General features: G+C 39.9%; 3 protein-coding genes and 1 pseudogene across 3 annotated transcripts; 1 reads left to right on the top strand and 3 right to left on the bottom strand.

Annotated features, from left to right (window-relative positions):
- Positions 1–4801: 4801 nt before the first annotated feature.
- Positions 4802–6804, bottom strand: LOC121255326 (dnaJ protein homolog). The gene is made up of 4 exons (XM_041155588.1): positions 6773–6804; positions 6443–6588; positions 6216–6357; positions 4802–6130 (listed from the first exon to the last, which is right to left on the bottom strand). Exons 1-4 carry the CDS (start codon positions 6802–6804, stop codon positions 6088–6090), a joined length of 363 nt encoding a protein of 120 aa, XP_041011522.1. The 3' UTR covers positions 4802–6087.
- Positions 6805–7749: 945 nt separating this feature from the next.
- Positions 7750–12426, bottom strand: LOC121255325 (annotated as a pseudogene).
- Positions 12427–12756: 330 nt separating this feature from the next.
- LOC121255324 lies at positions 12757–13479 on the top strand. Its single transcript, XM_041155586.1, has one exon. The coding sequence runs from the start codon at positions 12757–12759 to the stop codon at positions 13477–13479; it is 723 nt and encodes a 240-aa protein (XP_041011520.1).
- Positions 13480–14768: 1289 nt separating this feature from the next.
- On the bottom strand, positions 14769–26880 carry LOC121254085 (SKP1-like protein 21). Its single transcript, XM_041154047.1, has 9 exons — positions 26845–26880; positions 26103–26324; positions 25587–25778; positions 25397–25507; positions 25130–25208; positions 16536–16636; positions 16262–16443; positions 15351–15434; positions 14769–15178 (listed from the first exon to the last, which is right to left on the bottom strand). Exons 1-9 carry the CDS (start codon positions 26878–26880, stop codon positions 15148–15150), a joined length of 1038 nt encoding a protein of 345 aa, XP_041009981.1. The 3' UTR covers positions 14769–15147.
- Positions 26881–27084: the final 204 nt, after the last annotated feature.

The raw sequence follows: 27084 nt of genomic DNA, 5'->3' as shown, positions 1-27084 counted from the left end.
TCATACCAATTTCGTTCTACTGGACTATCCTTAGACTCATCAATGCTTGTGGGCTGGGCTCGTGCGGTCTAGCCCAACACTATAAACGGCCCCCCTTACAGTACCAAGTGAATTCCCACCATACACGTATGGTGAGAATTCAAAATGTTTCCTTCTGCCTTTCCTCCGGTGCACGTTTGGCACTCCACGACTGTTCGGTTGCATCATCAATGACTTGACGGTGCCTTGGGTTCTTCCCACCCCCTCGTTATTCGTCGGTTTGAGGTAGTGGGAAATCTACCAAAGCACTAGGTGGGGTATTGGACCATGCTTCCCACTTTTCTCGAGACTTGGCGTATTCCTTGGGTTTCTGGGTCAGGGTCGCTTCATTGCCCACAGATGGCTAATCGTCGTGTCCCCCTCTATATAAACTCCCTCCCTTTTCCTCATTTTCTACCATTTCTTCTTTTCATCCTCCCACATTTTCTTTCGAGCCTGCTTTCCCAATTTCTCCCTTCACTCTCTTGCTTCATTCCCTCTTTCATCTAGTTCTCAATGGCTCAAAAAGGTTTTTTTAATACTCGTTATTTGTACATCGCTGGGTGGAGTTGGGAGTCATTAGTCTCTGCTGACGACCTCCATGCTTTGATTAGGAAGTATGACATTCCAAAGTTGGTGGTTTTGGAGATCCCTGGGCGCCGCGTTGCCATGGTGGACTCTAATGGGATGGCGTCTCAAGCGGCTCTCTATCCCTTTATGTTTGCGAACGATCTTCGTCTCCTGTTCTGCCGCCCTATTTGGGACGTTATCAACTTCCTAGGGTTGGCCCCAGCGTAGCTCCACCCGAATGCCAGGTGGATGATCTTTTGAAGGGTGCTTAGCTCCGATCTCGAGGACTATCTTGATTTGACAGCTCGGGAGTTTCTGTCAATATACCGGATGCTGCACCTCGATGGGAGCTTGTGCAGCTTCTAGGCGCATTCCTTTGAGAAGCACATTGCCAACCTGGAGAAGCGGCATTCCCACATCTCCAGGCTGTGGGAATGGGAGTATCTCGAGGCGGAGGAGCTCCACCAGGAGTTACCGATCTGGGCCATCTGGTCGTACATGCCCAATAGCAAGAGCTTGTCTATCAGGTTGAACAAAAGGGAGGAGGCCAAGCTGGTAAACATGCAAGCCTGGGTAGCAGCCCACCCCCTCGACTGAAACTGACATGGTGTTAACAGAGGCCAACATCCAGAGATTCTTGTCTTCTCTCGACCGTTCGTATGTGTTGGGTCGGGACTTCTTTGGGGATTCCCCTTTGCCCCTGGGTCAGAAATGTCATTCTAGCCCTCTCTCAGCCGACGATAGGGAGAAACGACATCAGGTGGGCCACAACAATGTTGGTGGGGCATCCTAGAGTGGGGCTGGGGGCTCCAGGTCCTGTCCTACCCTTGGAGGTGGTAGACGGTTCGACCGCTCTGAGGTCCTAGCCTCCTCCTCTCGTTAGGCCCTACGCAGAAGGCACAATGTCCCCAGTTTGTGCTGCTCGTGGTCCTGTAGACCTCGGGTCATGCTATTGTTGAGGAAGAAGGTGACAACAACCTTTGGGCAACCTTCTTCAATGCATTTATCAAGCTCACACCCTGCGGGCCCACGTTGGATGTCGAGTCGTTCCCCTCATTCAAAGAATCACTCTCACAAAAGGAGGTCGTTCCTCCCATTTCCCTAACCACCATGACGGAGGCTCCATTTTCCCCTACTGGTCCCAAGCCGGTCGAACGAGAGGAGGTCGGGCCAAGCTCTCCTTTCGTGGTGGAGTTGAGCGATGACTATGTGTCAATCCTGTCCCCTTCTCTTGGCCACTCCTAGGAGCAAGACGCTGACTCCTACCTTGCTGTAGATGAAGCAGTGTTGCAGTCTCCCCCATGGGTGAGCATGGCTCTCTTGAGGGAAAGGCCAACCCCTTGCCCAAAGAGGAGCCCGTGACGATTAAGGGACCCCCCTTAGGGCCTGTTGCGCTTGAGGAGTCGATGTTGGTGGAGCCAACACCTGAGCTAGCGGAGGCTAACGTCTTCAGTGAAGCACCGAAGGATCCAGGGGAAGGCCCTTCCTTTGAATCCATCCCAGATGTGCCTGGGTCTTCATGGCAATTAGGGGGGTCTCGGTCCGTCCTCCTATGCTAAGATAAGGAGGGCCCAAGTAATGAGTCTGGGCTTTGAGAGGGCTCGGGCTGATGCGATGCAGGAAGCTCAGAAGTTAAGGCCTTTCTTCTCCTAAGTATTTTTTGTTTGCACTTCGTTCAATCCTTTGAAACTCTTCTCCTTCTAACGCTGCTTGTGACACAGGCTGCAGACCAACTGGCCAGTGTGGGGAGCTCGAGGATGAAAATAGGGCACTTCGGTCCTTGGCCTTCCTTGCCCGTATGGAGATTCTCAAGGAGAACCAAGAGGTGGATGAGCTGACCCTTGAACGCAAAGCCCTGGTAGAAGACCTAGACATTCTGAGGGAGTGTAACAAACTCTTGCGGGAGAGGGGCAAGAAACTCCGCGATGGGAAAGCCCTTATGGAGGGCTAATTAGGTAGGACCAAGGAGGAGCTTTCCTAGGCCCAGTCGCAGTGCAGGCATATGAGGGACAAGCGCGACAGGGTCCAGTGGGACTTGCAGAAGCAGGAGGAGAAACTAGAGTTAGCGCGGAGGGGGCTCCTGAAGCTTTGGGAAAAAAAGGGCCTATTGCTTAAGCAGGGTGCTTCGGATGCCGGGCGGCATTCGCAGCTATTGTTCAAGCACTTTGAGCTGACTTGGTTGGTCTGCTGCCAGAAGGCCCTCGTGCAACAACACGAGGCCCAGGTTCGCTCCTTCAAGGTGAACCTGTTGCCGCGACCAACACCATCTTGGCCAGAGACGTTAGCATCTTGGCCCTGGAATCCAGTCGAATAGCCAATAGTGCCTATTGGGGAGCGGTCATGTCCCAGCTTCAGGACGGGCCCTGGTGATATGGCTTCAAGGAGGGTCTCGAGCGGCTAAGGGATTATAACAGAGCACCCCGCGACCGATCCCAACACTCTGAACTTGGCTTCCCTAGAACCCAATTCCCGAGCCTTTGTGTTTGCCAGGACCCTTGGGAAGGATGTGATGCCACTTGCATCTCGGGTGCCTTTCTGCCTCTTTGATAGCTGCGCATGTCTAAACTCTTCCTTTTTTTTATTTTTTTTTTTGTCGTTGTTGTTTTTTTTCTTTTCTTTTTTTTTTCTCATTTTGTTTCTCGCCCGGCAGGGCTTCTGGATGTAACGTTTGTACTTATATACGCTTTTTCTTGTCTCTACGCTTTTTTTGTTGGACTGTGTACTTTCTCTTGTCTCTATGCTTTTTTTTTTTTACTGGCCACTTGGGCAGAGCTCGGGTTATGGGTCATGAAGTTTGGCAAGTCAATGGACTTGTATTTGAGTAGCAATGTGGGCAGAGCTCAGGGCGCTCTGGCTTGACTACTTCTTCGCGGCGAGTCAAAGGACTTGTCTTATGGTTCACAAAATTCGGCAAGTCAAGGGACTTGTACCCAATTGGCTGTGTGGGCAAAGCTTTGGATGCTTTGGCCCAACCATTTCTTTGTGGCAAGTCAATGGACTCGACTTATAATTCATGACGTTCGACAAGTCATGGGACTTGTGCCTGACTGGTCCTACGGCAGAGCTTGAGATGCTTTGGCCCAACCACTTCTTCACGACGAGTCAAGGGACTCAGTTTATGGTTCACGAAGTTCGGTAAGTCAAGGGACTTGTCTCCAAGTAGCCATTTGGGCAAAGCTCAGGATGCTTAGATTTTTTTCCAATTTTTTTTCAGTTTTATAACCTCACTTGCCCACCCCTAAATCTCAATAATCTGATCTTGATAGAAAGACTTGCAACTACAAGCTTATGATCTCATATTGTCTTTAATTTGTTAACTTTGTTTCTTAATTATTTGTAGTTTTAAGTTTTTAAATTTTTTACATATGTATATAATATTTGTAATTCTAATTTTTTTCCTATTTGTTTTAGGTTTTATAATCTCATTTGCGCACCAGTAATCTCAATGATCTCATCTTGCTACAAGCCTACAACTACAAGCTGATGATCTCATTTTTTTAAAAGATGTATTTCAAGTTTAGAAACTTAGAATTATTTTTGAAACATTGTTATTCATTCAATTCATTTAATAATTTGTAATATTTTTAAATTAATTTATAATAATTTTAGATTAAGAGAAATGCTACATGGAATCTTTACAGTACAAACATCTACATAATCAATATGTGATTTGTCATTTTTGTCTTTCTTTTTAAGCACACATGTTTAAGCATTAAGATAGAATGACAATAATGACAAATCACATTTTGATTAAATAGAGATGTGTGGTGTAAGACTTTTCATGTAGAATTTCTCTTTAGATTACTTTGTAATAGCTTAGAATTATTAGTTACGACTTAACAATTACTAGTTAGAACATATAACTGAGTAACTTTATTAGAGATCATTAAATTTTATGTTTGAACTTTTAAGTTTAACTTTTTGTATTATGTATTTAATTTTTTTTAAAATTAGACAAAAAAATGGCATTTGGGCCCAAAATGGCCCAAAAACAGGTTTTCAATGTTGATAGACCCATTAGGGCCCAACTCTGTAGAGGGGGGGTGCGGGGTGCGGGGTGCGAGGTCGAAGTTCGGGGGGCAAAACCTCCCCCGCCCATGCAGGGGGTAGGAAGGGGGTACCCCATCCGCACCATGCGAGTAACATCCCAAATTACTAAGCCAAGATAATGCTATTGAAATTATTAAAAAAACTACATTTTCTTCTCTAATCGTAGGCTCAAAAGGAGTCAAATACTCATACTAATAGCCAAATATCAGTCTTACATGGAAAAGAAAAATATAAAAAATTAATTTTCCCCATTTCTAACAAACTAACCACATTAGCACTCCAAAAACAACAAAAATATTTTATAACGTGAAAAAATGCATATAAAAGAAATATGAAAAGGACACATTAGCCTCGCTGCATCATCGACTTCTCTAGGGAATGTAATCCTCTATCCATTCTGAATACCCTTCTTAACAATAACTTCCAAAACCTCCTTCTCCTAGACAAGCTTCTCTCCCTTGCACTATAGGCAACAGTCCTTGTCATTGATGGCCTCACCATTACCCTTACACTCATTGCGAGCATGTTGCATTTGCTGGATCATAGAGTAGAGCTGAAAACCGAATATATCAATGTAATTTTGGTCCAAAACCAAAACCACACCGATAGGAAGAAAATATGCTATTCTCGACCGAAACCAACTGATAGTGAGAAAGAGAATCGGCCATAATTTGACGGTCAGTACCAATCGGTTCGGCAATTTGGGGAATCAAGTTTTCTATCATCAAACACAAAAAATGGACAAGCTCGATTTTCTCATCACCGATTCACCAAACACTAATAAATCCACAAAATAACAGCATTAAGCCATTAAACCACTTGAAGTCCCAGATTCTTCCATGGGCGGCGAGATGAGAGAGCTCAGCGAGATGAGTGATGGAGGAAAGGTTAACGAAAGAGAGGGAAAGGGAGGGAGGGGAGGTTAAAGGAGGTGAGCTACGCTATGTGAGAGAGAGGGTGAGCTGGATGTCGTCCGTTGTTCAAGGGAGAGGCTCCGTGGCATGAGAGAGGAGAGACTAGCAGAAGCAGCGGTAGCTGTGCGTGAGAGAGACTCTGAGAAGATTCAATCAGGGGAGAAGAAGAAGGAGATGGGAGGGGGGACACAAGGGTATTAAACCCTAAAGCCAAATGACGTCGTTTGGTGTATTAAACCAAACATCATCATTTCATTTTATTTTATTTTTAAACGGTAGGTGTAAAACGATGTCTTTTCACTCAAGTATATATATCAGCCGGTTCGGTGGTTTGGGTTTAGTTCAAATTGGGACCAAACTGGCCAGCGTCCATTTCATTAAATTTATACCGTCAGCCGATTGGTTCTCTGCTGGTTTGGGCCAGTTCCAGACTCCAATGGCCGGTCTGCGTTGGCGACGGTAGGTCCCATCGGTTTCTGTACAGCACTATCATAGAGGGCCCAAGGTGTTTGATGGAGATTTTGGTTCAAGAACCTTAACTAGGACATTCCATTGAAGCACTTGACTTGGAGCCTTTACTGCCAAATACCATAAAAGTTTCCCATATAAGAAGAATGGAAAGAAAATACCTAACATGTTAAAACGTATAAATAGAATACTAAACCCTTGCACTTGGAGCAGGTCACGTTATGAGAGAGGGAAAACTTCTTGGATGTTCCATTGTAGAGGTCCTCCAAAGAAACCTTGAGGGGATGGATCACATCATCTACCCTCCTTTGCCTTTGGCCTCTGTTGCTTCCACCACCTGGACACAAAAAAAAACTCAGCAAAATGTCCATATATTATGTTTCATAAACGACCGCATGTATTCCATGGCCCAAGATTCATACCTCCAAAAGGGCTGCCACCAAAAAAAGATTGGAATATGTCAAATAGGTCATGTCCACCACCCATTCCTTCCTTGAGAGTATCCTTTCCATACTGATCATAGATCTCACGCTTCTCTGGATCACCTAGAACCTCATAAGCTTGGGCTCTTTAAACTAAAAGTCTGCCCAAATTTGACATGATTCAGTATATCCACTCACAAAAACAATTAATAGAGCTAAAATGAAACTAAATACAACAATAAATTAACGCATAAAAGAATCATATTCTCAGTGTCTCAATGAGTTAGTGCATTGCAAAGACGAAAAGACCAAATTGAAAGTAACCATAACATCACCGAAGCATTGGCTCCCTGCTTAGCCATAACCGAATCTACAAAGGTAGAGCAGGGTAAATTCATTATTGAAAAAGTGTTTCATCACTGGTACTTCAAGCCATTCAAAATCCAACCAATAACACACCACAATAGATTGGAAAACATCTCCTATAATCAGCAACATCATCTATGGCTCAAGTCAGTAACTACATGGCAAGCACAGAGAACATAATCTCAAAAAATGAGCCACATCCATACTCACTATTGAAAGCATGCCAATTATATTTCCTCCCATCATTAATCTTACTACGAGTGGGAAGGATCCCCCTCACCCTCCTTAGCTCCCCTTGTCTGTCTTACTTGTAAAAAAAAAAAAAAAAAAAGGCTCCCCTTGTCTTACTTAGAAGAAAATGATATTGTATGTTATCACCCAGAAATAAGTTTGATGCCAATGCAGTGAGCTAGAAGCAAGGCGCCATACTTTTCACAAACATCACAACTTCACAAAACCAATAACAAAGCATACATATTGGCAATAACTAATTTCTCACAATTCCCTCAACCTATAAAGCACAAACAATCAATTCACAGATCCATGATCTCCATAATGACATTCATTGACCTTCGTATAAGTACCACAAAATTTAAAGAACCAAAGCCCACACTACAAAAAATATAAATCATAAAAAAGAGAATTACAATCCCAATAGATCTGTACAATTCGACATGACAAAACTAACACCAGAACAGAATCAATAAAAACTAATTGCACCAAAACCGATATATAATTCCCAAATCCGATTCGTCACAAATCGACTAACAAAAACCACATCTTAATTTAAAAAAAAAAATCGAAAAGAAAGAGAAATCAAAACGATCTTTTCCAGGTCACCAACCTTGTCCGAATGGTTCTTGATGGCTGCTTTATGTTAAGCCTTCCTTGAGATCATCCTGCGAATCGTTCTTTGACAATCCAAGAACCTCGTAGTACTCCCAAACATTTTCTCTTCTTTCTAAAAAACAAATCAAATCCCACCGTCTTACAAATTCTAATTATACAGACGAAACCCCAAATTTGAGATCAGATAGGAAAAGAGAGGAGGGCACTTACTGATCTTCAATTAAACAGATTGTAAGGGAGCGAAGAGAAGAACCACAGGAGCGGGCAAGATGGCAAGAGAGACAGAAATGAGAAATGATATTTAGAGTCATAGAATGCGCAAGCGTCGCCCAAACATTTTAAAAAAGATGAGTAAATATGAGATTCACATGAAAAAACTAATTTTTTAATAGTGAACTCCACTATTTTTCAAAATAAATTCGCGGCACATGCAAAACTCATGATTGTATCATTACTCGACAGAAAGGGGTATAATCATGTTCGTATCAGGTTTTGTAAGGGGAAGAATGGATGGTGGATATTGATTTTAGTGAAAATCTTAAAACCGGATGAGGTGAAAATGCAGGATTAACACCCTCCAATAAGAAAGAGACACGTCAACGGTTTCATAATCTTATCCTAAAATCATATACCTAATATCTTCTTTAGTCTCTCCTCACTCTGAGCAAACTCTCTCTTGTTCTTTATTAGGTTGGAGATAAGAGGGCACTCCATCAGCTTCAGTTTTCATTCCCATGTCCGCTTCCAAAGTATGAAGCTCTGCACCCAAATAAATTAGTTAGAATATATAGATGCAGAAGATGCAAGTACAATGCCTTACCCCTCCTTTTCTCTTGAAATGAAGGGATCTTTCCCACGGAAAAGAAAGTGAGGAATGGCTATTGAATGAGTTATGACTTTCCTTGCAATATTGGTCATACGAGTTACTTAAGAATAAGCAGATTAGATTAATGAATCCATTTCATCCTACTAATGAATGACCATAATGCCTATAATCTTGTCCTGTGGACACACTAACAAGAAAGCTTTCAACAGTACCTCCGGGATTTAGTAGTTCTGACATCAAATAGTCAATGGGCAAATTCATATCAGGAACATCCTGTTAATGTTTTAAAACAATCCTAAAGAATATTTCCCTCAAACTTTAACCTTTACATATATAAAAAGCTTACCACCCATGTGTTCTTCTTCATCAATGTCATCCGGCACACTATAACTTCTACCAGTACCCAGGGTCTCTTGAATTTCATTACTGACATCCATTAGGTCCATCACTCATCTTGCAAGTTCTACAAAGAACAAAAATATCTGTTCAGCACCAGAAAATTCCAAAGGAAAGAAAGAAACGATGGACAAAAAGAAGATCAAAAGATTACATACATCTATATCTTGGATCTTCACAGATTTCATCATTCCTTTCAACTCCTGGTTTGCAGATTTTAAAGCTGACATCTGGAGAGAAGATAAATAAATAAATTGTGGCAAAATACAAAATTGACTTCGCTATCTGGTTCCCTAAACATGACCCAGAGCATTTGTCTTACAACCTGATTGACTAGTAATGAGTGTTTGGGCCTAGAGCCTAGATTAATATAAAGAATCCCTCCCTAGTGATAAATGGTTCCTCCCCTACCTCTTGTGAGGTAGGCAGCTGGTTCTAGTCAGGTTACAGATTAAGCTCCACCTGAACTGTTTGAACCATGCTGCTTAGGGCGCCACCAAGAAAAAACAAATGTTTGCAGGTGAATATAACACAACCCCAGCACATTGGAACTTAATGCAGCATATAGCAAATCTTTTACTTCAACAACCAGGCAAGTTGACACTAGAAACTTAATCCAAATTGATTAATCATGTAAACCCAAGTTATAAACAGAGAATCTGAAAACAGACTTGTCATCATAAAAGTACATTTTCTGCATGTCACACTTTATAAATCAGACAGTATTATAAATTACGTTTTAAATGCATTTAACCATATAAATTGCACCAAGGGATAGAATTCTATATACAGTGTGGCCCATTCCATAGCATTAGTTTGCTGTAGTCCATGCAATGGATAAACATAGCTACAAATTAACAGCTACCGATCCTAACATTCAGTTGCATTTGCTCAGGCAATGGATGACACATAAGAATACTATTCACAAGTCTTAAAGGTCAAGTCAGTTTGTGAAGACCCTCCAGTTTTAAGTACATTCTTAGGAAGCCACTCAATTGCATGACATAAATTTGGAAACCACCCCCCACCCCCCTCACTCCCTGGTCTCCTATAAGACATCCAAAAAACTTCCACGCCACCCCCTTCCCAAAAAACTTGAAATTCCTCACTAAAAGCCTTTTTAAACCTCTTTTTTGCTTAGATGTATATCCTTCACACTTCCTATGCACCTTTAGTACATCCTTTTTTATTGTCGATAAAGCTCAACTTGTTATGAAAACAAAGATCTTTATGGTTGTAAAAAAATGGAAACAACCCCACAGTCCCTGAAACCCATAATAGCTTCTCAAAATTTGGAAAATTCCTATTTGTCCCCCAAGAAAAAACCGTTGCATATAGAAAAGAAAACTGAAAAGAAAAAACCGTAATTTCTCCAAAAAAAACTGAAACAGATGCATATAGATTGTGGCTAATACTCAAAAGCCTAGCACCAGTCCCAAATATATAAAAAAGATACTATAAACTAAAAATCTGGTTCAAAGCTTTCTAAAAAAAGTCAAAATGAATATTTTTTTGGAACCCAATAACTTATCCCTTTCCTAATCAATTCATCCTCCTTCTGAGTCACTTTAACTCTTTCCTTGCTATCCCGTTTTATTCTCTTCCACTTTGAAGAGAAGCATGGAGCTTTCGGTGTCATCTTTCATTTTTATAGATGTGCATCATGTAATCTTTCGGTGTCACCAATGCACATTTACACAATATGTTTTGCATCTTGAATTATGTTAGATGTATTTCTTATTACTATACATAACAGGTACATACGGTTTGTTGGGCATCTTTAATACCCTCAGAAGCAAAGGCAACTTGATCAAGATTGAATGTCCGATTGCACATCATGTCCCATTGTCCTTCATACCTGTCCGGAAGATTAATGGATTGGATAAATTCAAACGCTATATACACCATACAGACCAACAAAACAAACCATATCATCCTCATATTATCCATTCTCAACAAACTAAATTAACTTAAATATCAAAGGATCTATCTTCACTCCGATCATATCCTTAGCAATTTTACAATTCATAAATCAATCAAGAACCTTAGGGAACCACATAAGTCTAATGCACGTCCTGCAAGAAGTAGGAAGTTTTAAAATTGAAGTGGGTACAAATACTGGCATTAATACTAGTGTTAAAGTCGTGTTTCGTACGCCTTGGGCCTGATTCTAACAACTCGGGTTTGGGCCTTTATACCTGCACATTCAAGAAGACAAAATGGGGGCTTGGTGGTGGCCAAGGAGCCTCCGATGCTTAAGTCAGTAGATCTCTTTAGTAGTTTGCGCTAGAGTGCAAGAGCTTAGAGAGAGTCCTTCGTACGTGGGGGGTCAGCTTTTATACTAGGTTGCTGGGGGAACATCCCTTACCCCATGTCAAGGGGTTCACGTCATTCCCACTACAGCTCGGTCAAGATCCTCTAATGCAGCATGAAGCTTGGGGTGGCACCAGTAATGTGGCGTGGGGGCCAGGGATGGCGTTATTAATGCGGCGTGGCTCTCCAAATGGCGCCTTGCTAGTGGATGATCGGCACTGTGTTGCCCCATACCTTCTATCAGGGAATCAAGGGCTATCCGCATTTCCCGCCCACCTATTTGCACAAGTCCTCGAGTGTTAGGTGTCACCGGGGATACCAAGGCTCAAGTCCCATTTGTCCCTATCCTTCGTCTTTCCCGTGTTAGAGTTGTTTCTCGGGCTGGTTTAGCTCGTGGGCCAGGTATTCTCTAAGAGAAGGGGGGGGGGGGGTGGCTCTTGGAGAAGGAGCATTGTGCCGGGTTGGGCCCTTGTGGTTTTTCATGGGCTGCTGCATGGACCCTTGGGAGGGAAAATCCCCTTACAACTAGTACAACCGGTGAGCCAATATATGATTTCCATATCCCAGAGTAAGTTATTAGCCAATGTCAATTGTAACACCAAACTCAACGTGTCCTGATATCCTGAACCAAAGGGACACCATACGTATACCAAGCTGTATCCTTTAAAAAGACATCATAAAATAAACGTCGTTTTCCAGCAAGAAGATTAAAAAAATTCCTTGTCTGTGTTTTGCCCACTAGATGCAAATTTCTTTCGAGAGGAACAATTTTATATGAACTACCAGCGGTTACAGAATCATATACACCAATAAAATTGCAAAAAAGAGGAAATGACATGAGAAAAGACACCTACATTCGCTTTTGCTTAAGAACCCTCGCGGCTCGAGCTTTAATAGCTTCTTGAGCAGGACCAGGAGGTCTTGTTCTTTTTGTCTGTTCTTTATATCTACTAAGTTCGTCGTCAAGCCTTTTGATCTTTTCATCAACGGTGTCACCTCTTTTATTGATCTGGGAAGAATAATTAAGGAATTAATTATTAATAAAATTATATAATATTTAAATGCACTGTAGTACGCCAGCGGTACATGGCCCCTAAATTAATTGTCCATTTGAGAATGTGATAAAAAGGCAGGAAATTTCCAGAAAACATCATCCAAATGATGCCACGCGTCCTCCTTACAATATACTCCTACAAAACTGCCACTTGTCCACCTTCTTCACCTTTAACCACATGGAGCCCAACTCATCCGTTAACTCCTACTTCCCTTGCCCTTTAAATTTTCTCCTCGTCCCTCTTTGTGTTTCGTCTCCCCATCTCTCCTGGAGGAACTACTGATCAGAAGCCTAGTCTAATTCCTTCTTTCTCCCCCGTCCTACCCTTGAAAGAGGAGAAGAAAAAGAACAAGCCAGCAAGCTTCCGGGCCATTTCTTTTAGTTTAGCTTCTCTTTCATCCAATGACTAACCTATTTTCTCAGGCAAGAACATCCTAACCAAACTCTTTCGTCCAACCCATAATCAAGAAAAGCAGATCAAACACGATCCTCCCCAAGAAAATACAAAAAATGTCCGGCGAGGTTGGTCCAACAAGCAATGACATTAGCTTTCCAAAAGAGCAAGAATACGAGGCCTCGAAGATTAATAACAAGTTCAACCCAACCAGTCCACGGAAGGTCGGCTTCCTCTCTTTCCGACATCTCAACGCCGTCGCTCTCATAATCATCTTATCGGCCAGCGGCATGGTAAACCCTGAAGACTTAGCTTTTGTCTTATTTTCCCTCTTCTACATGTACTTTATCTCCAAGGTTGCATTCCCAACCCTCCACCCTTCAAAGGAACCTACAATCTTTAGCCCTCAAAACAAGCTTCTTCGCATCTACGTACTTGTTGGTGCCATCATTGGTCTTTTCCTCCCTATAGCATACATAGTTCATGGCATCTACGAAGATGATAAAAAAGGAATCGAGGCCGCTACACCGCATGTTTTTCTTCTCGCTAGCCAAGTTTTCATGGAAGGAGTAACATTCTCGGACAGGTTTTCGTTGCCAATACGTGTGTTTGTGCCGGTTTGCTTTAATACAAGGAGGATCTTTACCATCGTGGACTGGCTGAGGAGTGAGTTCTCGAAGGTTGAGGAGGAATCGGGAGGGTTTGAAAGGAGATCACACGCCGGCAGAGGGCTCGCCGTTGCTAACATGGCCTTTTGGTGCTTCAATCTTTTTGGGTTCTTGTTGCCCGTCTATCTTCCTAAAGCTTTCAGGAGATATTACTCTGGGGATAAGGTGTGACTCAGAGACTGAAAATTATTGGCGCTTTAAAATAAAATAAAATAATTGACAAGTGTCTGGTGATGCGAGCGTCGATTTATTTTACCGCATTAAGGAATGAGTTGTCGTCTGTATTCGTTGATAAATACATTTTATGAAGTGTTAAGGGCATTTAGTTTTTATTTTTTACGTTTATATAACGAAGCAAACAAGTGGACTTTGATTTATCATCCACAACGAACAGTATCCAAAAACAAGTTCAAATACAACTTGCTCAGGAAAAGTTCAAAAACAAGTACAACTTAAACTTATTTTCCTCTACAGGAGGAAAGAAAAGAGTTGGAAATCCCGCAATGTTCAAATAAAACATAGAACAAAAGACCGAATTTTGGAATCACAATGTTCAAGAACACCAGGAGCAACTTATGTTGCTCATAACACCCCAGTCAAAATCAAAATGATTTTGGAGGGTAAGATGACATAAGATGATTTTAGATGAAAATAAAAATTAAATAAAATATTATTAAAATATTATTTTTTAATAGTATTATTATTTTAAAATTTGAAGAAGTTAGAATTGTTTATTATATTTTATATAGAAATTTAAGAAAATTATAATAATCAAATAAGAGAAAACACTTTGGGACCTTAGTTTCCTTAGCCCCTGCTAGAATCTGATCTCCAGGTTAGCAGGATCATTTTTTGCAGCATAACCATACTTGTACTTCCGGTGAAGACCTGTGAACTTCCGTTTTAGGCCTACGTATTTTTCCCAGCAATGTATTTTTTTTTAATTTATTATTATTATTATTATTTTAGGCAATAGTCTTATTTATAATAATCTAAATTACAGTAAGTAGGGCTGGGAGTGGGGACTCCTATAATTGCCTTAAAAAATATAGTCCTAGATGCTTATCAGTCAAATAAATGTAAATAGAAAATACGAGAAATTGGGATTAACTTAGTAGAATAAATATTATGTTCTCTTGTCCAATATATTGTTAAGAGAAGAGTGATCATTAAGGGGGTGGTTTCTATTGGAGTCTTTGACGAGGCCTATCCAAGGTTTCTTAGTCGTGAGGTGCTGCAGTAGACATGATTGCGAGTAATACTACTTATTATCTCAATTCTTACCATCTCATAGTATGACATTAGATGAAAGATTCACAAATAAAATATAATAAATAGTCTCCAATCATCTAATATCACATCATAAGATGATGAAAGAAATGATGAAAGGTTCACAAATAAAATATAATAAATAGTCTCCAATCATCTAATATCACATCATAAGATGATGAAAGAAATGATGATGAATAGATTTACTCTTTAAATAAATATAATGAAATTGACATAATCTAAAGAAGTACATACTACATGAACCACCCAACGGCAATTGCAGAAAATTACAAACCACCTGATACAACAAATAACGTTAAGAGAAATAAACAGATCACGCTAGATTACCAACTACATTTTCCATTAACCTTATTTTGCCCTTTCTTCTTTTCCAACATACAAGACGCCTATGGAAAGAGATTGCATTTGGGTAATCGCAGAACGAACAAAACTACTCACATGATATACACAGAAAAATGTGAACTCTTCTAGCCTTTGACAGCAGCAACCTCCACATCGCCATCTTCTCCAAAACACCCAAGTTGCTGACCAATGGTAGAAACGAGTTATCTACCATTGATTCATCACCTCTGGTCTACACCTGTTCACATGAACAACTAATTAATATAAAAAAAAGAAACGAGTAACCAAATAAGAAACGTTTAAACTGAAAGCTTCAGCAGCAGGAAGTAAAGAAATGAAAAACTATAAAAAAAGTTGAAGAGTGAAGAAGCAAGATACTCATATATTTACCCATGCATATAGACATCAGCCTTCTTTCTTGGCCCAAAGATAAAATTTCTTGCATTCTTTCTGGCCAATCTGAATTCAATCTTCGTGCAAAATCCTCCACTTCCCTGCATAAAACAATACAATGCAAGTTTAGATGAGATAATACTCATTCTTAGAAAAAAAAAAGAGATTACATAAATACTATTAACAAATGATAAACTTTCTATCCAAGGAAAGTGTCAACCAAGACATGAGCAGGAGACTGGGGCTTCGGCCATTGTATTTAATGGAACTACTGTCCATGATTTTCTTGTTTCATTTTCTAGTTCCGTACTTGTAACTAGGTTCAGTATTTGTATACTTCCTATGTACTTGTCTTTGCTTTGTTACTCGACGCTCGTTTTAATAAAAATTTTCTTAATTCATCAAAAAAAAAAAAAAAAAAAAAAAAAAAAAAAAAAAAAAAAAGATGAGCAAGAGACTGATACATGTGATGAGGGCGCAAACCAAGTTACCTCTGACAGACAATAAATAACCACCAGTCCTTCAAAGACGTAATATTCTAACCAATTAACACTAACAGCATCTATACCCAAATTACTGCTCCTTAATTAATCTCCACAGATTAACCTGTTAACTCTGGGCCTTCATGAAGTTGATATCTTGATTTGTGGTGGGAGAGAAACCAGGGTGGCATCAAAATTGTTTGGACTAGAAACATGATTGAGGTGGAATTTAAGAAGCAAAACTAACTCTTCTAGTAAACAAAGATAATTTTGAGAAGCAATTCTGAGGCAATGAGTTGTATTGGCAATTTCACATTAGTTCTGATAGTCCTGAACCTAAATAATCTTCTGTTTCACGCGGAAATTAAAAACACAATTGAAATAATCTAATTGAAGCAAAAACCCAAATTCATCATGTTAATCTAGATACCTAATTGATATCTAACCTGTCAAGTTCTTCCTTCATAGCAGGATCTATACCATCATCAATATCACCATCATCAAACTCGACCTTTGGGGAAAAACTCATAACTGCAGAATCTTGAAATTTTGAACATGTACTGGAAGATGCCAACAAACCATTGCTAACCTTCCCAACATGGCAAGCAGAAGAAAGATCGTGCAACATCTAAAGCATCAAAAGACACCCAGCAACAAACAATGAGATAATAAATTAGGCACAAACACAAAGAACCTCATAATGAATGCACATCCATTCACACTAGCACCCGCACACACACAGAGAGAGGTGACAACCTTTGATTGATCTTTTCTCCTCCGATTTTTCTTTTTACTCCTGTTGGTTCTGGCCCCCTTTGTATCTGCAGAACAGAAAGATTAGGTAACAAAACGATTAACAAAATAGGCTATAATAGAATACGTACTCTCAAATGTTCCAACAAGCCAATGAATGCAGACAAAAGCAACAACTTCATCAAGTATCACCAAGAAATCAACGACTTTGATTGCACGAATGGGCAATGCTCTTGTATATGTCCTGTATACTTGGGCCTTTGTCTATTTTTATGATCAATAAAATTTGGTTTACTCCTTAAAAAAAAAAAAAAAAAAAAAAAAAAAAAAAAAAAAAAAAAAAGAAATCAACAAACTGAACCATTAACCAAAATAAAAAAATAAAAAATAAAAAAAAATCAGGGCACAGGCACGCAGTTCATTGAAGGAAGAGTTGCAGCCATGCCTATGCCCAAAGCAATATTTTTCCATATTATGGTCACCTTAGCTAGAGCATGATTGGCAAACTATATAAACTTACAATTGGACTACATCAAATGCTACAGAAAGCATAAACATTGAAAATTGTACAATTTGTCAAAATAATAACAGTAACCACAGCCTTCTGTGTCAGTCGTAAAAAAATCCATCCGCAATGCTAAATATATCATGTATAGTCGAACTGAAGTAAACATATTTGCAACCATGAATACCATAGAGTTCGACAACAAGGGAAAGGATAATTCTTGTAAATCAAAATTATTTTAATCAACTAATCTGCATGCAAATGCAGCTACAGCCCAAAATTTGTTCATTATTCGGTTACTATAAGTTTCAATAGCATCCAAGGTTTATGTGCAAATACAGAAAAATTAGATTGTCTGTACCATTCAACGAGATTGAGAGTGTTATGGGTACCATCTCACAAGATTCTCTACCTGAACCAGTTAACTATCTCACAATTGTCTCATATTTAACATCCAGAATTCATTTATACAATGTGCCCTTCTTTCTTCTTCCTCCATTAAGCATGGGAGAACAAAAATCCATCAAGCTATATAGGGGGACTTTAATGTCACCCACTTCCCAAGAGTAAGATCGGGTGCATATCACATTAACACTGCTATGAGGGATTATTCTTACTTCATTTTCAAACATGAGCTTATGGATATTCCTTTAATTGGAGGCACGTTCACATGGTCCAACAGTTGTGAACACCCCATCTTGGTTGAGGATTTATAGGTTTTTTATAACTTCAGATTGGGAGTTACATTTTCCAGATGTACTTCAAAAACGACTACCTCGGTTATGCTTAGATAATTTCCCTATCATCTTTGACAGTGAATGCATCCAAGGAGGCATAAGGTATTTCAAATTTGAGAATATGGGACTTAAAACTAACGGTTTTGTAGACATGATTAGACAATGGTAGTCGTCGTATTACTTCCAAGGTTCTCCAAGTTTCGTAATGGCCAAAAAGCTAAAAGCATTGAAGAATGATTTGAAGCAATGGAACAAACAAGTTTTTGGAAATGTGGCCCACCAGAGGTGCTCTCTCTTGGAGGAGCTACAAGGTCTAGAGGGCGAGGAGGAGGCAAGACCTCTCTCTGAATCCAAGAGAATCCATAAGAGCCAGGTAGTCACGGAACATGAAAGAGCAACATTGATGGAGGAGATCTCTTGGAGACAAAAATCGAGAGAGCTATGGCTAAAGGAGGGAGATAAGTGCACTAAGTTTTTCCATCTGGTGGCTAATTCGCATAGGAGGAACAACACAATCGAGGCTTTGATGGTAGATGGTGCCCATTCATCGAACCAGCTAGTCATCAAGAACCACATTGTATAGTATTATGAGCACCTCCTCTCAGAACAGTACACATGGAGACCAAAAGTGGATGGATTAACTTTTGAATCATTAGACCAACAGGGTTCAGGGTGGCTTGAGAGGCTGTTTGAAGAAGATGAAGTGGGTAAAGTGATCCATAGCATAGCTAGTGACAAGGCTCCAGGCCCTAATGCTTTTACCATGGGTTTCTTCCAAGTTTGTTGGGAAGTGATCAAGGATGATCCCGTAAGGGTGTTTCAATAGTTTCATGCTAATGAAAGATTTGATAAAAGTCGAAATGCTACTTGTTTTAGCTCTCATGCCTAAAAAAATGGGGGTGCTTGGATGTCAGAGACTACCGCCTTATTAGCTTAGTGAATGGAGTGTACAAGATCCTTTCTAAAGTCCTGGTGAACAGATTGAGTGCGGTGATGGAGAAGTTAATTTCAAAACCTCAAAATGCATTCTTCAAAGGTAGACAAATTCTTGACTCAGCATTTATAGTCAATGAAGTCTTGGACAAAAGACTCAAATCTAAAGAACCTGGATTATTGTGCAAACTAGACATGAAGAAAGCTTACGATCATGTCAACTGGAACTTCTTGCTCTATCTTCTTGCAAGATGTGGTTTTGGGGTGAAATGGCATGCTTGGGTAGCATTTTGCATTTCTAAAACTCACTTTTTTATCTTGGTGAAAGGTTCGCTAGTGGGTTTCTTTTACTCCTCCTGTGGCTTGAGACAGGAAAATCCACTCTCTCCATTACGTTTCATTATTGTCATGGAAGCTCTTAGCAAAATTATTTCGAGCCTTGTGGAAGGTGGCTTCCTCGATGGCTTCTCAGTGGGAAATGGTGATTATGGCTCTATTGATATTTCTCATTTGTTTTTTGTCGATAATACTCTCATCTTTTGTGGAGCAAATCATGGGTAGTTGTCTTTGGATTGAGAGTGAATCTTGCCAAGTTTGAATTGGTGCTGATGGGGGTTGTTCCCAATGCAATGAATTTAGCTAGCCTCCTGAGATGTAAGGTATCTTCTCCACCTACTAAGTATCTTGACTTACTGTTGGGTGCTTCATTCAAATCGGAGGGGATTTGGAATGTTGTGATTGCAAAGGAGGAACGTAGATTGGCCTCTTGGATGAGGATATACTTGTTTGAAAGGGGTAGGCTTAGGCCTCGTTTGTTTTCACAGATGAAATAAGTTAAGATAAAAGTTTAAAGTTGAATAAAATATTCTTACAATATATTTTTTTTAATATTATTTTTATTTTGAGATTTTAAAAAGTTGAATTGTTTATTTTATTTTGTGTGAGAATTTGGGAAAGTAGTAATGATTAGATGAGATGAGAATGGTTGTGAAAACAAATGAGGCCTTACTCTTATCAAAAGTATCCTCTCTAATTTACCAACATATTTCTGTCCTTGTTCTTAATCCCTACAAAGGTAGCATATCGTATTGAGAAGCTACAACGGGATTTCTTGTGGAGAGGGATGGGAGACGAGTTTAAATTCCATCCACTGGTCAATTGTTTGCACACCAATATCTAGGGGTGGCTTGGGGATTCATAATTTGATGAAATTTAATCAAGCTCTGTTGGGTAAATAGTTATGGCAGTACCAACAAAAAGGGGGGGGGGGGGGCTATGGAAGTTAATTATAGATTCAAAATTTGCGGAGTCTTGGGGAGGATGGTGGTCGAATGTGGTATGTAGACCATATAGGGTGGGTTTGTGGAAACACATTAGAAAAGGGTGAGAGACTTTCCTAAGCCATGCACGTATTGAACTATGTGATTGTTCTCGAGTCAAATTTTGGCACAATGTAGTGAACAAAGCCTCAAAGAAACATTCCCTAAAGTTTGTTACCTTGTACGAGCAAAGGATGCTTCAGTAGCTGATCTCTTGTTCTTTTCTCATGGCTCCCCTCAATGGAATATAGATTTCATTAGGGTGGCACAAGATTGGGAGTTGGGGCTTATCATCGAGTTTTTTGCCTTACTGTATTCCACCAAGGTGACTGAGGGCAAAGAAAGATAGATTCACAATTAGATCATTCTACCAAGTTCTAACTAGCCAGGGCATGACACCTTTTCCATAGGAATAGATGAATGACGAAAGCCCCTTTAAAAGCAGCTTTTTCTGTTTGGACAACATCCCTAGACAAGATTCTTACTACAAACAATTTGAGAAAATGTCGAGTAACGGTCTTGGACAAGTGTTGCATGTGTAAGAAAAATGGGAAATCAGTAGATCACCTGCTTCTACATTGTGAGATCGCCAGGACCTTGTGGGATAATTTTTTTGTGAAACTAGGATTATCTTGGGCCATGCCTGGTAGGCTGGAGGATTTTCTAGCAAGCTGGAGAGGACTCAAAAGCAATCCTCAAGTGGCGGATTTGGAGGGAGTAAAATGATAGAAGCTTCGAGGATCCCGAGAGGACAATGGATGAGCTTAAAGTTTTCTTCTTTAAAACCTTGTCTTTATGGGCGGGGGTCCTTGATTTTAGTGGTTTAAATGTCCATGATTTTCTACTTTCGGTTGTAAGCCCTAGTTAGGTACTTCTTATGGGTTTTCCATGGGTTTTTTTCAAACATGCTGGTAGGTATTAAAGGATGATCTCATGAAGGTGTTCCAGGAGTTTCATTCGGCTGGACAATTCGAGAAAAGCCTAAATGCCACCTTTCTTGCGTTGATTCCGAAGAGGACTGGGGCTGAAGAGATCAGGGAGTTCCGACCCATTAGCCTAATAAATGGGGTTTATAAGATCCTCTCTAAGGTACTTGTGAATCGCCTTAGTGAGGTAGTGGGAAAGATAATCTCAAAGCCTTAAAATGCTTTTGTAAAGGATAAGACAGATCCTAGATGCGGTCCTTAATGTAAATGAATGTCTGGACAGTAGACTGAAAGCTGGTAGTTCTGGGGTTATTTGCAAACTAGACATGCAGAAAGCGTATGATCATGTTAATTGGGATTTTTTGCTTGATCTCCTAAGGAGGTGCGGTTTTGGGGAAAGATGGAGATCTTGGATCCGTTGGTGTATATCTACGGCAAAATTTTCAGTTCTGATAAATGGAAGTCCAACAGGTTTTTTTAACAGCACACGAGGCCTTAGACAAGGAGATCCGCTGTCATCATTACTGTTTGTTATTGTAATGGAGGCTTTGAGCAGAATGACCTCAGCCCTGGTTGCAAATGGGCGTGTGAGTGGTTATTCGATAGGATCCCCGGGTGGGGGACTTATTAGTATTTCACATTTATTGTTTGCAGATGATACTCTTATCTTCTATGAGGCAGATAACAATCAGATCCGTGTTTTAAAGGTCCTCCTTCTTTGTTTTGAAGCAGTTTCAGGGTTGAAAGTGAACTTGGATAAATCAGAGATGGTACCTATTGGAGGTGTACAGCGTCTAAGACAGTTGGCTAATACTCTGGGGTGTAAGATTGCTTCACTCCCAATGACATACCTTGGGCTTCCATTGGGGGCTGCCTCGCGAGCAGCTTCTACATGGGATACAGTGATTGAGAAAGTAGAGCGTAGATTAGCAGGATGGAAGAGATTGTATTTGTCAAAAGGTGGTAGGATTACCTTGATAAAGAATACGTTATCTAACTTACCGACCTATTTTTTGTCCTTATTCCCTATCCCAGCAAGTGTGTCGGTTCACATTGAGAAACTTCAACGAGATTTCCTGTGGGGAGGATTGGGTGAAGAGTTTAAATTCCACCTAGTCAGGTGGGAAAAAGTATGCAGACCTATCTCTTCTGGTGGTTTGGGCATTAGAAATTTGAGAATTTTTAATTGGGCACTACTTGGGAAATGGTTGTGGAGATGCCATAAAGAACCTGAGGCTTTATGGAAACTGGTGATTGAGAGTAAATATGGAGAATTATGGGGGGAATTTAAGGGTGCTACCCGCCCCCGGGATGCGGGGGCGGAGTGCGGGGCGGATTGGTCTTTTTACTTAAAAAAAAAATACTACATTTATTTGATTTAAAAATTATTTATAAGTGCAAAAGTAATTAAAAATACATTTTTAGATCCAAATTATAAATTTAAATTTTGTAAATATGGCTATAATTTAGAAATTTGCTAGTGCATATTTTGTGTAAATTGTAGTGTATTAATTTTTAAACTGTAATTTTTAAATTTGCTAGTGCATATTCTGTGTAAATTATAGTGTATTAGTTTTTAAATTATGTAGTTTTTAAATTTGCCAATACATATTTTGTGAACAAGTCTAACAAATTGTATTATATATTTATATATACACAATTTGTAAAATCTAAATATATATTTATGTTTATATATATGTATATAATATGAGAATTGCTACGTACAACCGGGATTTGCAACCAGCGTGTAACCGCTTGATGTGGCACGTGAGTATCTGTCAGAAAGTAAAAAAGAAAAAGAGAAGTCCAAAACGCTTAACATTTATGGCAACACTAGAACTGATGAGGTCCTCTCCTTTTCATTGGATCAGATGGAGACAGAGGGACTTTGACTCAGTTCTCTCATAGAAGCATCAATATCGTCCTCTACTGAGGTCATCTTAGAAGAATGGAATGGTTCTTCTTCTACCAAGCTCTTCGGAACTGCCACCATTACCGCTTCCCCTTCTCTCTCCATCCAAAGGTTTGGGATTCACTGCAGGGCCTTTCAACGTACATTCAGACTATGCTCTCGACACAAGCTCTTCTTAATGCTATTGGAGCTAGAGAGAAATCTGCGACTGTAATTGGTGCCACATTTCAGTGGCTTTTTACGGACCTAACTGGAATGCTTGGAGGCATTTTATTCACATTCTACCAGGGCTCAAACTTGGATAGCAATGCCCAAATGTGGCGTTTAATCACAGATCTTATGAATGATTTTGGAATGTTGATGGACCTGGTTTCCCCCTTGTTTCCTTCAGCTTTCGTGTTTGTAGTTTGCTTGGGGAGCCTATCACGATCATTCTGGTGTTGCCAGTGGAGCAACTAAAGCTGCTTTGACGCAGCATTTTGCCCTTCAGAATAATGCTGGAGATATTTCTGCCAAGGAAGGAAGTCCAAGGAGAAGTCCAACACACCTAACTTCAAGTAAAACGGTGTGTTTTATTAAATTAGGTGGGGGTTACCCAGCGAGTGCACTGGGCGGTTGCATGTAGCTTTTTTCATATAATATATATATATATAAATGGGGGCCGGGGAAATGTGGGGCGGGGTTGGGCCCTCCCTGCCACCTGCCCCCACTAAGGGCCCTAGATGCGGGGCGGGGGACCCCGACCCCGCCCCGCAAGGGCGGAGGGGTTGCCCCCCCCCCCCCCCCCCCCACAACATGCGGGGATGGAGCGGAAGCGGGGGTGGGGCCCCGCTGCCCGGGGATGGTGTACCAATGAAGTGAGTGGGGCATATGGTGTGGGTTTGTGGAAACATATAAGAAAAGGATGGGGGGTCTTTGCCAGGCACACAAGATTTTGTCTTGGAAATGAGACTAGGATCAAATTTTGGTATGATATTTGGAGTGGTAACGGTGCTTTAAAGGATCTATTTCCTGTTCTTTTTAGGGTGGCAAGTGCCAATGATGTCTCTGTGGCAGAAGTTATGGTGTTAGTGGGGGAACAAATACAATGGAACATTAATTTTAGCCGGGCAGCACATGATTGGGAAGTTGACAATTTTGCAACTCTTTTCAGCCACTTGTATTCACTCAAATGCAGTAACCATCAAGCTGATAGGTTGTGTTGGATACATACGGGAAAAGGATTATTCTCGGTTCGCTCGTATTATAAATCTCTGTCACAAGAACCTCCAACTCAGTTCCCTTGGAAAAGGATTTGGAGACACAAGGCCTCTCAAATCAGCATTTTTTGTGTGGACAGCTTCTTTGGGTATGATCCTCACAACAGATAATTTGAGAAGACGAGGGGTGATTATCGCAGATTGGTGCTGCATGTGCAGGAACGAGGGTGAATCTATGGACCACCTTCTACTACATTGTGATATAGCTCGAGGGATTTGGAATGAAGTATTCAAAAGACTAGGATTGGGGTGGGTTATGCCCGAGTCTATAGTGGAGATGTTGGCTAGTTGGACAGATCTAAGAGGTAACCAACAGATCAAGGTTGTATGGAAGATGTTGCCTATTTGCGCTATGTGGTGTTTATAGCAGGAACGCAATGAACGGATGTTTGAGGACAAAGAAAGATCAATGGAGGAACTAAATGCTTTCTTTTTTAGAACTCTTTGTACTTGGGCCATTGCCGTTAACTTTAATGGCCAAGATTTCCATACTTTCCTTGTTTCTAATGCTCCTACTTAACTAGGACATTCATTGTACTGAACATGGCTTTTGCCTATTCTTTTATTAATATACTTACACTTATAAAAAAAAAAAAAAAAAAGATACTTCTCATGTATACTTCCTGTGTACTTGGGCCATGCCTCCTTATGAATAAAATTCTTGATTACCTTTAAAAAAAAATCCATCCAAAGTGTCATGCTTGTCTTTATCACCAGAGAGAGATGCAGAAAACATTTACAAAATGGTCTTCATATCTTCAAAATGTGAGCATATACAGATAATTACAAGCATCAATTGTTGACTCTTCACAATTCATCAATTGCACCATTGCAAAGTCTAACACAATCCAGGGATTGATAATCAAATGGATAAGATGCAGGAGGTTAAGAATCCCACACAAAAGAAGAAGAAGAAGAGAAGTAAGCTATCTATATTTGAAATTGAGAATTGATCGTTTATGTCATATACCTCCATCTCCACCATTTATAAATGACAAGAGATCATCAACCGAGCGGTCATCCAACTGCTCCTCCACAATTTCGACATTCTGAAACATACAGGATCCATTTTCTATTAATGCCAACATATAAATGGACATTCAAGTGCTTCAACCAAATAATTGAAATGTGACCATTTCAGTTAAAATTCAAATTTAGAAAATTCAGCAAAGAAAAAAAGAAAGAAAGAACTCAATTATAGTAAAAGCAGAAAACAAGATGAAAAGAAAATAAGCACCTTTAACTTCTCTCTCTCTTTTAATTCTTTCCTCTTTCTTGCATACAATCGATTCAGAAGCCGGATACGTGGATCAGCAGTGATGTTTCTCAGGGGCTCTAACTTCTCCTCCTGGAGAAAACTGAATATACATGAAAAAGCATTAACAGAGAAGGCATTAGAACATTGACTTTTTTCTAGCAACACACACCTCTGTTAGGTCATCAGGTAAATGAAATGTTTCCCGAATCTCCTCAGGAGTTTTTCCCTCAATAATTCGAGCAAGTGCTCGGCTTGTGATATCAACTAAAGGTTTCAATTGGAGGCTATCAGCTGCAGACGTCAACTCACATAACCTTTTCGTATCCATCCGAATAAACTTCTCGTCAAAATTTTTGCGTTCCTATATCAAGAGATATCAAATTAAAATTTTAGTTAAAATATTCAGTTATAAGATGTACCATCTACTGCATTCGCCATTGCCACAAATAGTTATTATAAGCGAGTAATCTTTTTTTAACAAACTTCGGGGAAAAAGTGATACTAAATTTATAAACGAATTAACTACAAACCAAATAGTATGAGAACCTCCCTGGAGGGATCATGATAAAAAGTTTTCATTTCTGAAGATTACTTAAATGTCAGAGAATCCTTAATCATAAAGTGGGGAATAAATGTTGTCTAAAAAGTGCAAAATACATCACCATAGCGAAACGGTGCATCAGACCTTATTAGAACGACCTGGTACTTGGTGAAATCGACAGTAATCAAGAACTAAGCCCAAGATGGCAGGATTGACTCGTTGTGGAAGTGATATAGCATAGTTTTTGGAAGATCCCATGCCTGTCTGAATTACTTCCCGGCATATCATAGGGCAAAACACGGCAACCTCTTCTTCTACTTGTTGAATTGAACCATCGGCAGTTTGAAGCCAAATGTAAGACTTCATCTGGATACACAATGCAATAACCATAAAGAAATCTAAAAGGAGAAAATGACTACAATAACAAAACTAAACCTTACTAAGTCTGACCCGGACACACACCTGCCATCCTAAGTGGGCTTAGCCTATGGAAGAAATATTGGTTTCTAATCAAAGGGCAACAATACCTTCAATGGAACAATGCAACAGTTTTATGTTATTAATTTTATACCTTATAGGAACTCATTATTATTATTATTATGGTTATTGTTATTGTTATTATTATTATTGTCATCATTGTCATTGTTGTTGTTGTTACTACCATTTGAAAGTTGGATTTATAGAAAGTTCAACATAGACAGGTCCAAATAGACCCCAGTCAAGCCCTCCATCAAATTCAGGCTAGGAGTAGTCCCAACAGACACCATGGCTCTGAAGCAACCAGCTGATGGAAATATCAGTGTCTTCAAACAAATAAATGATTTATCTGGTTTTTATCTGCATAATTAATCTAACATCATCCCAAAAGTAATTATAAAAAAAATACCTCAGGTTTAACGACTGCGATGACAGCTTCTGACATTTGATAAAGACACTGCAAATAACTTATAAGAGGTTTGAACAATCAATATGTGCACCTCCAGTATAATAAAAAAAGGGAAGTCATAAGCGAATGAAATACTACCTTATTCAAAATCTTAACTTCATTAGGATGCTATAAACTTTTACCAGTGCTTGTTGAATCTCAATAACATGTGTATAAGCATTTTTATCTGACTCCACAGAC

Source organism: Juglans microcarpa x Juglans regia, chromosome 3D, assembly GCF_004785595.1.
Source record: "Juglans microcarpa x Juglans regia isolate MS1-56 chromosome 3D, Jm3101_v1.0, whole genome shotgun sequence".
Lineage (NCBI taxonomy): Eukaryota > Viridiplantae > Streptophyta > Magnoliopsida > Fagales > Juglandaceae > Juglans > Juglans microcarpa x Juglans regia.
Note: the sequence above shows the minus strand (reverse complement) of the source record. Positions and strands in the feature narration are given on the sequence as shown.

Excerpts from the sequence above, each read along its gene's own strand:
- LOC121255326 (XM_041155588.1), bottom strand. The coding sequence starts at position 6,804 with ATGGCTAAGCAGGGAGCCAATGCTTCGGTGAT. Across the intron at positions 6,589-6,772 it reads GGAGCCAATGCTTCGGTGAT|AGCCCAAGCTTATGAGGTTC; the intron begins GTTATGGTTACT and ends TTTAGTTTAAAG. Across the intron at positions 6,358-6,442 it reads TGGTGGCAGCCCTTTTGGAG|GTGGTGGAAGCAACAGAGGC; the intron begins GTATGAATCTTG and ends TTTTGTGTCCAG.
- LOC121255324 (XM_041155586.1), top strand. The coding sequence starts at position 12,757 with ATGTCCGGCGAGGTTGGTCCAACAAGCAATGACATTAGCTTTCCAAAA.
- LOC121254085 (XM_041154047.1), bottom strand. The coding sequence starts at position 26,880 with ATGTCAGAAGCTGTCATCGCAGTCGTTAAACCTGAG. Across the intron at positions 26,325-26,844 it reads TCGCAGTCGTTAAACCTGAG|ATGAAGTCTTACATTTGGCT; the intron begins GTATTTTTTTTA and ends TTGTGTATCCAG. Across the intron at positions 25,779-26,102 it reads TACCAGGTCGTTCTAATAAG|GAACGCAAAAATTTTGACGA; the intron begins GTCTGATGCACC and ends CTCTTGATATAG.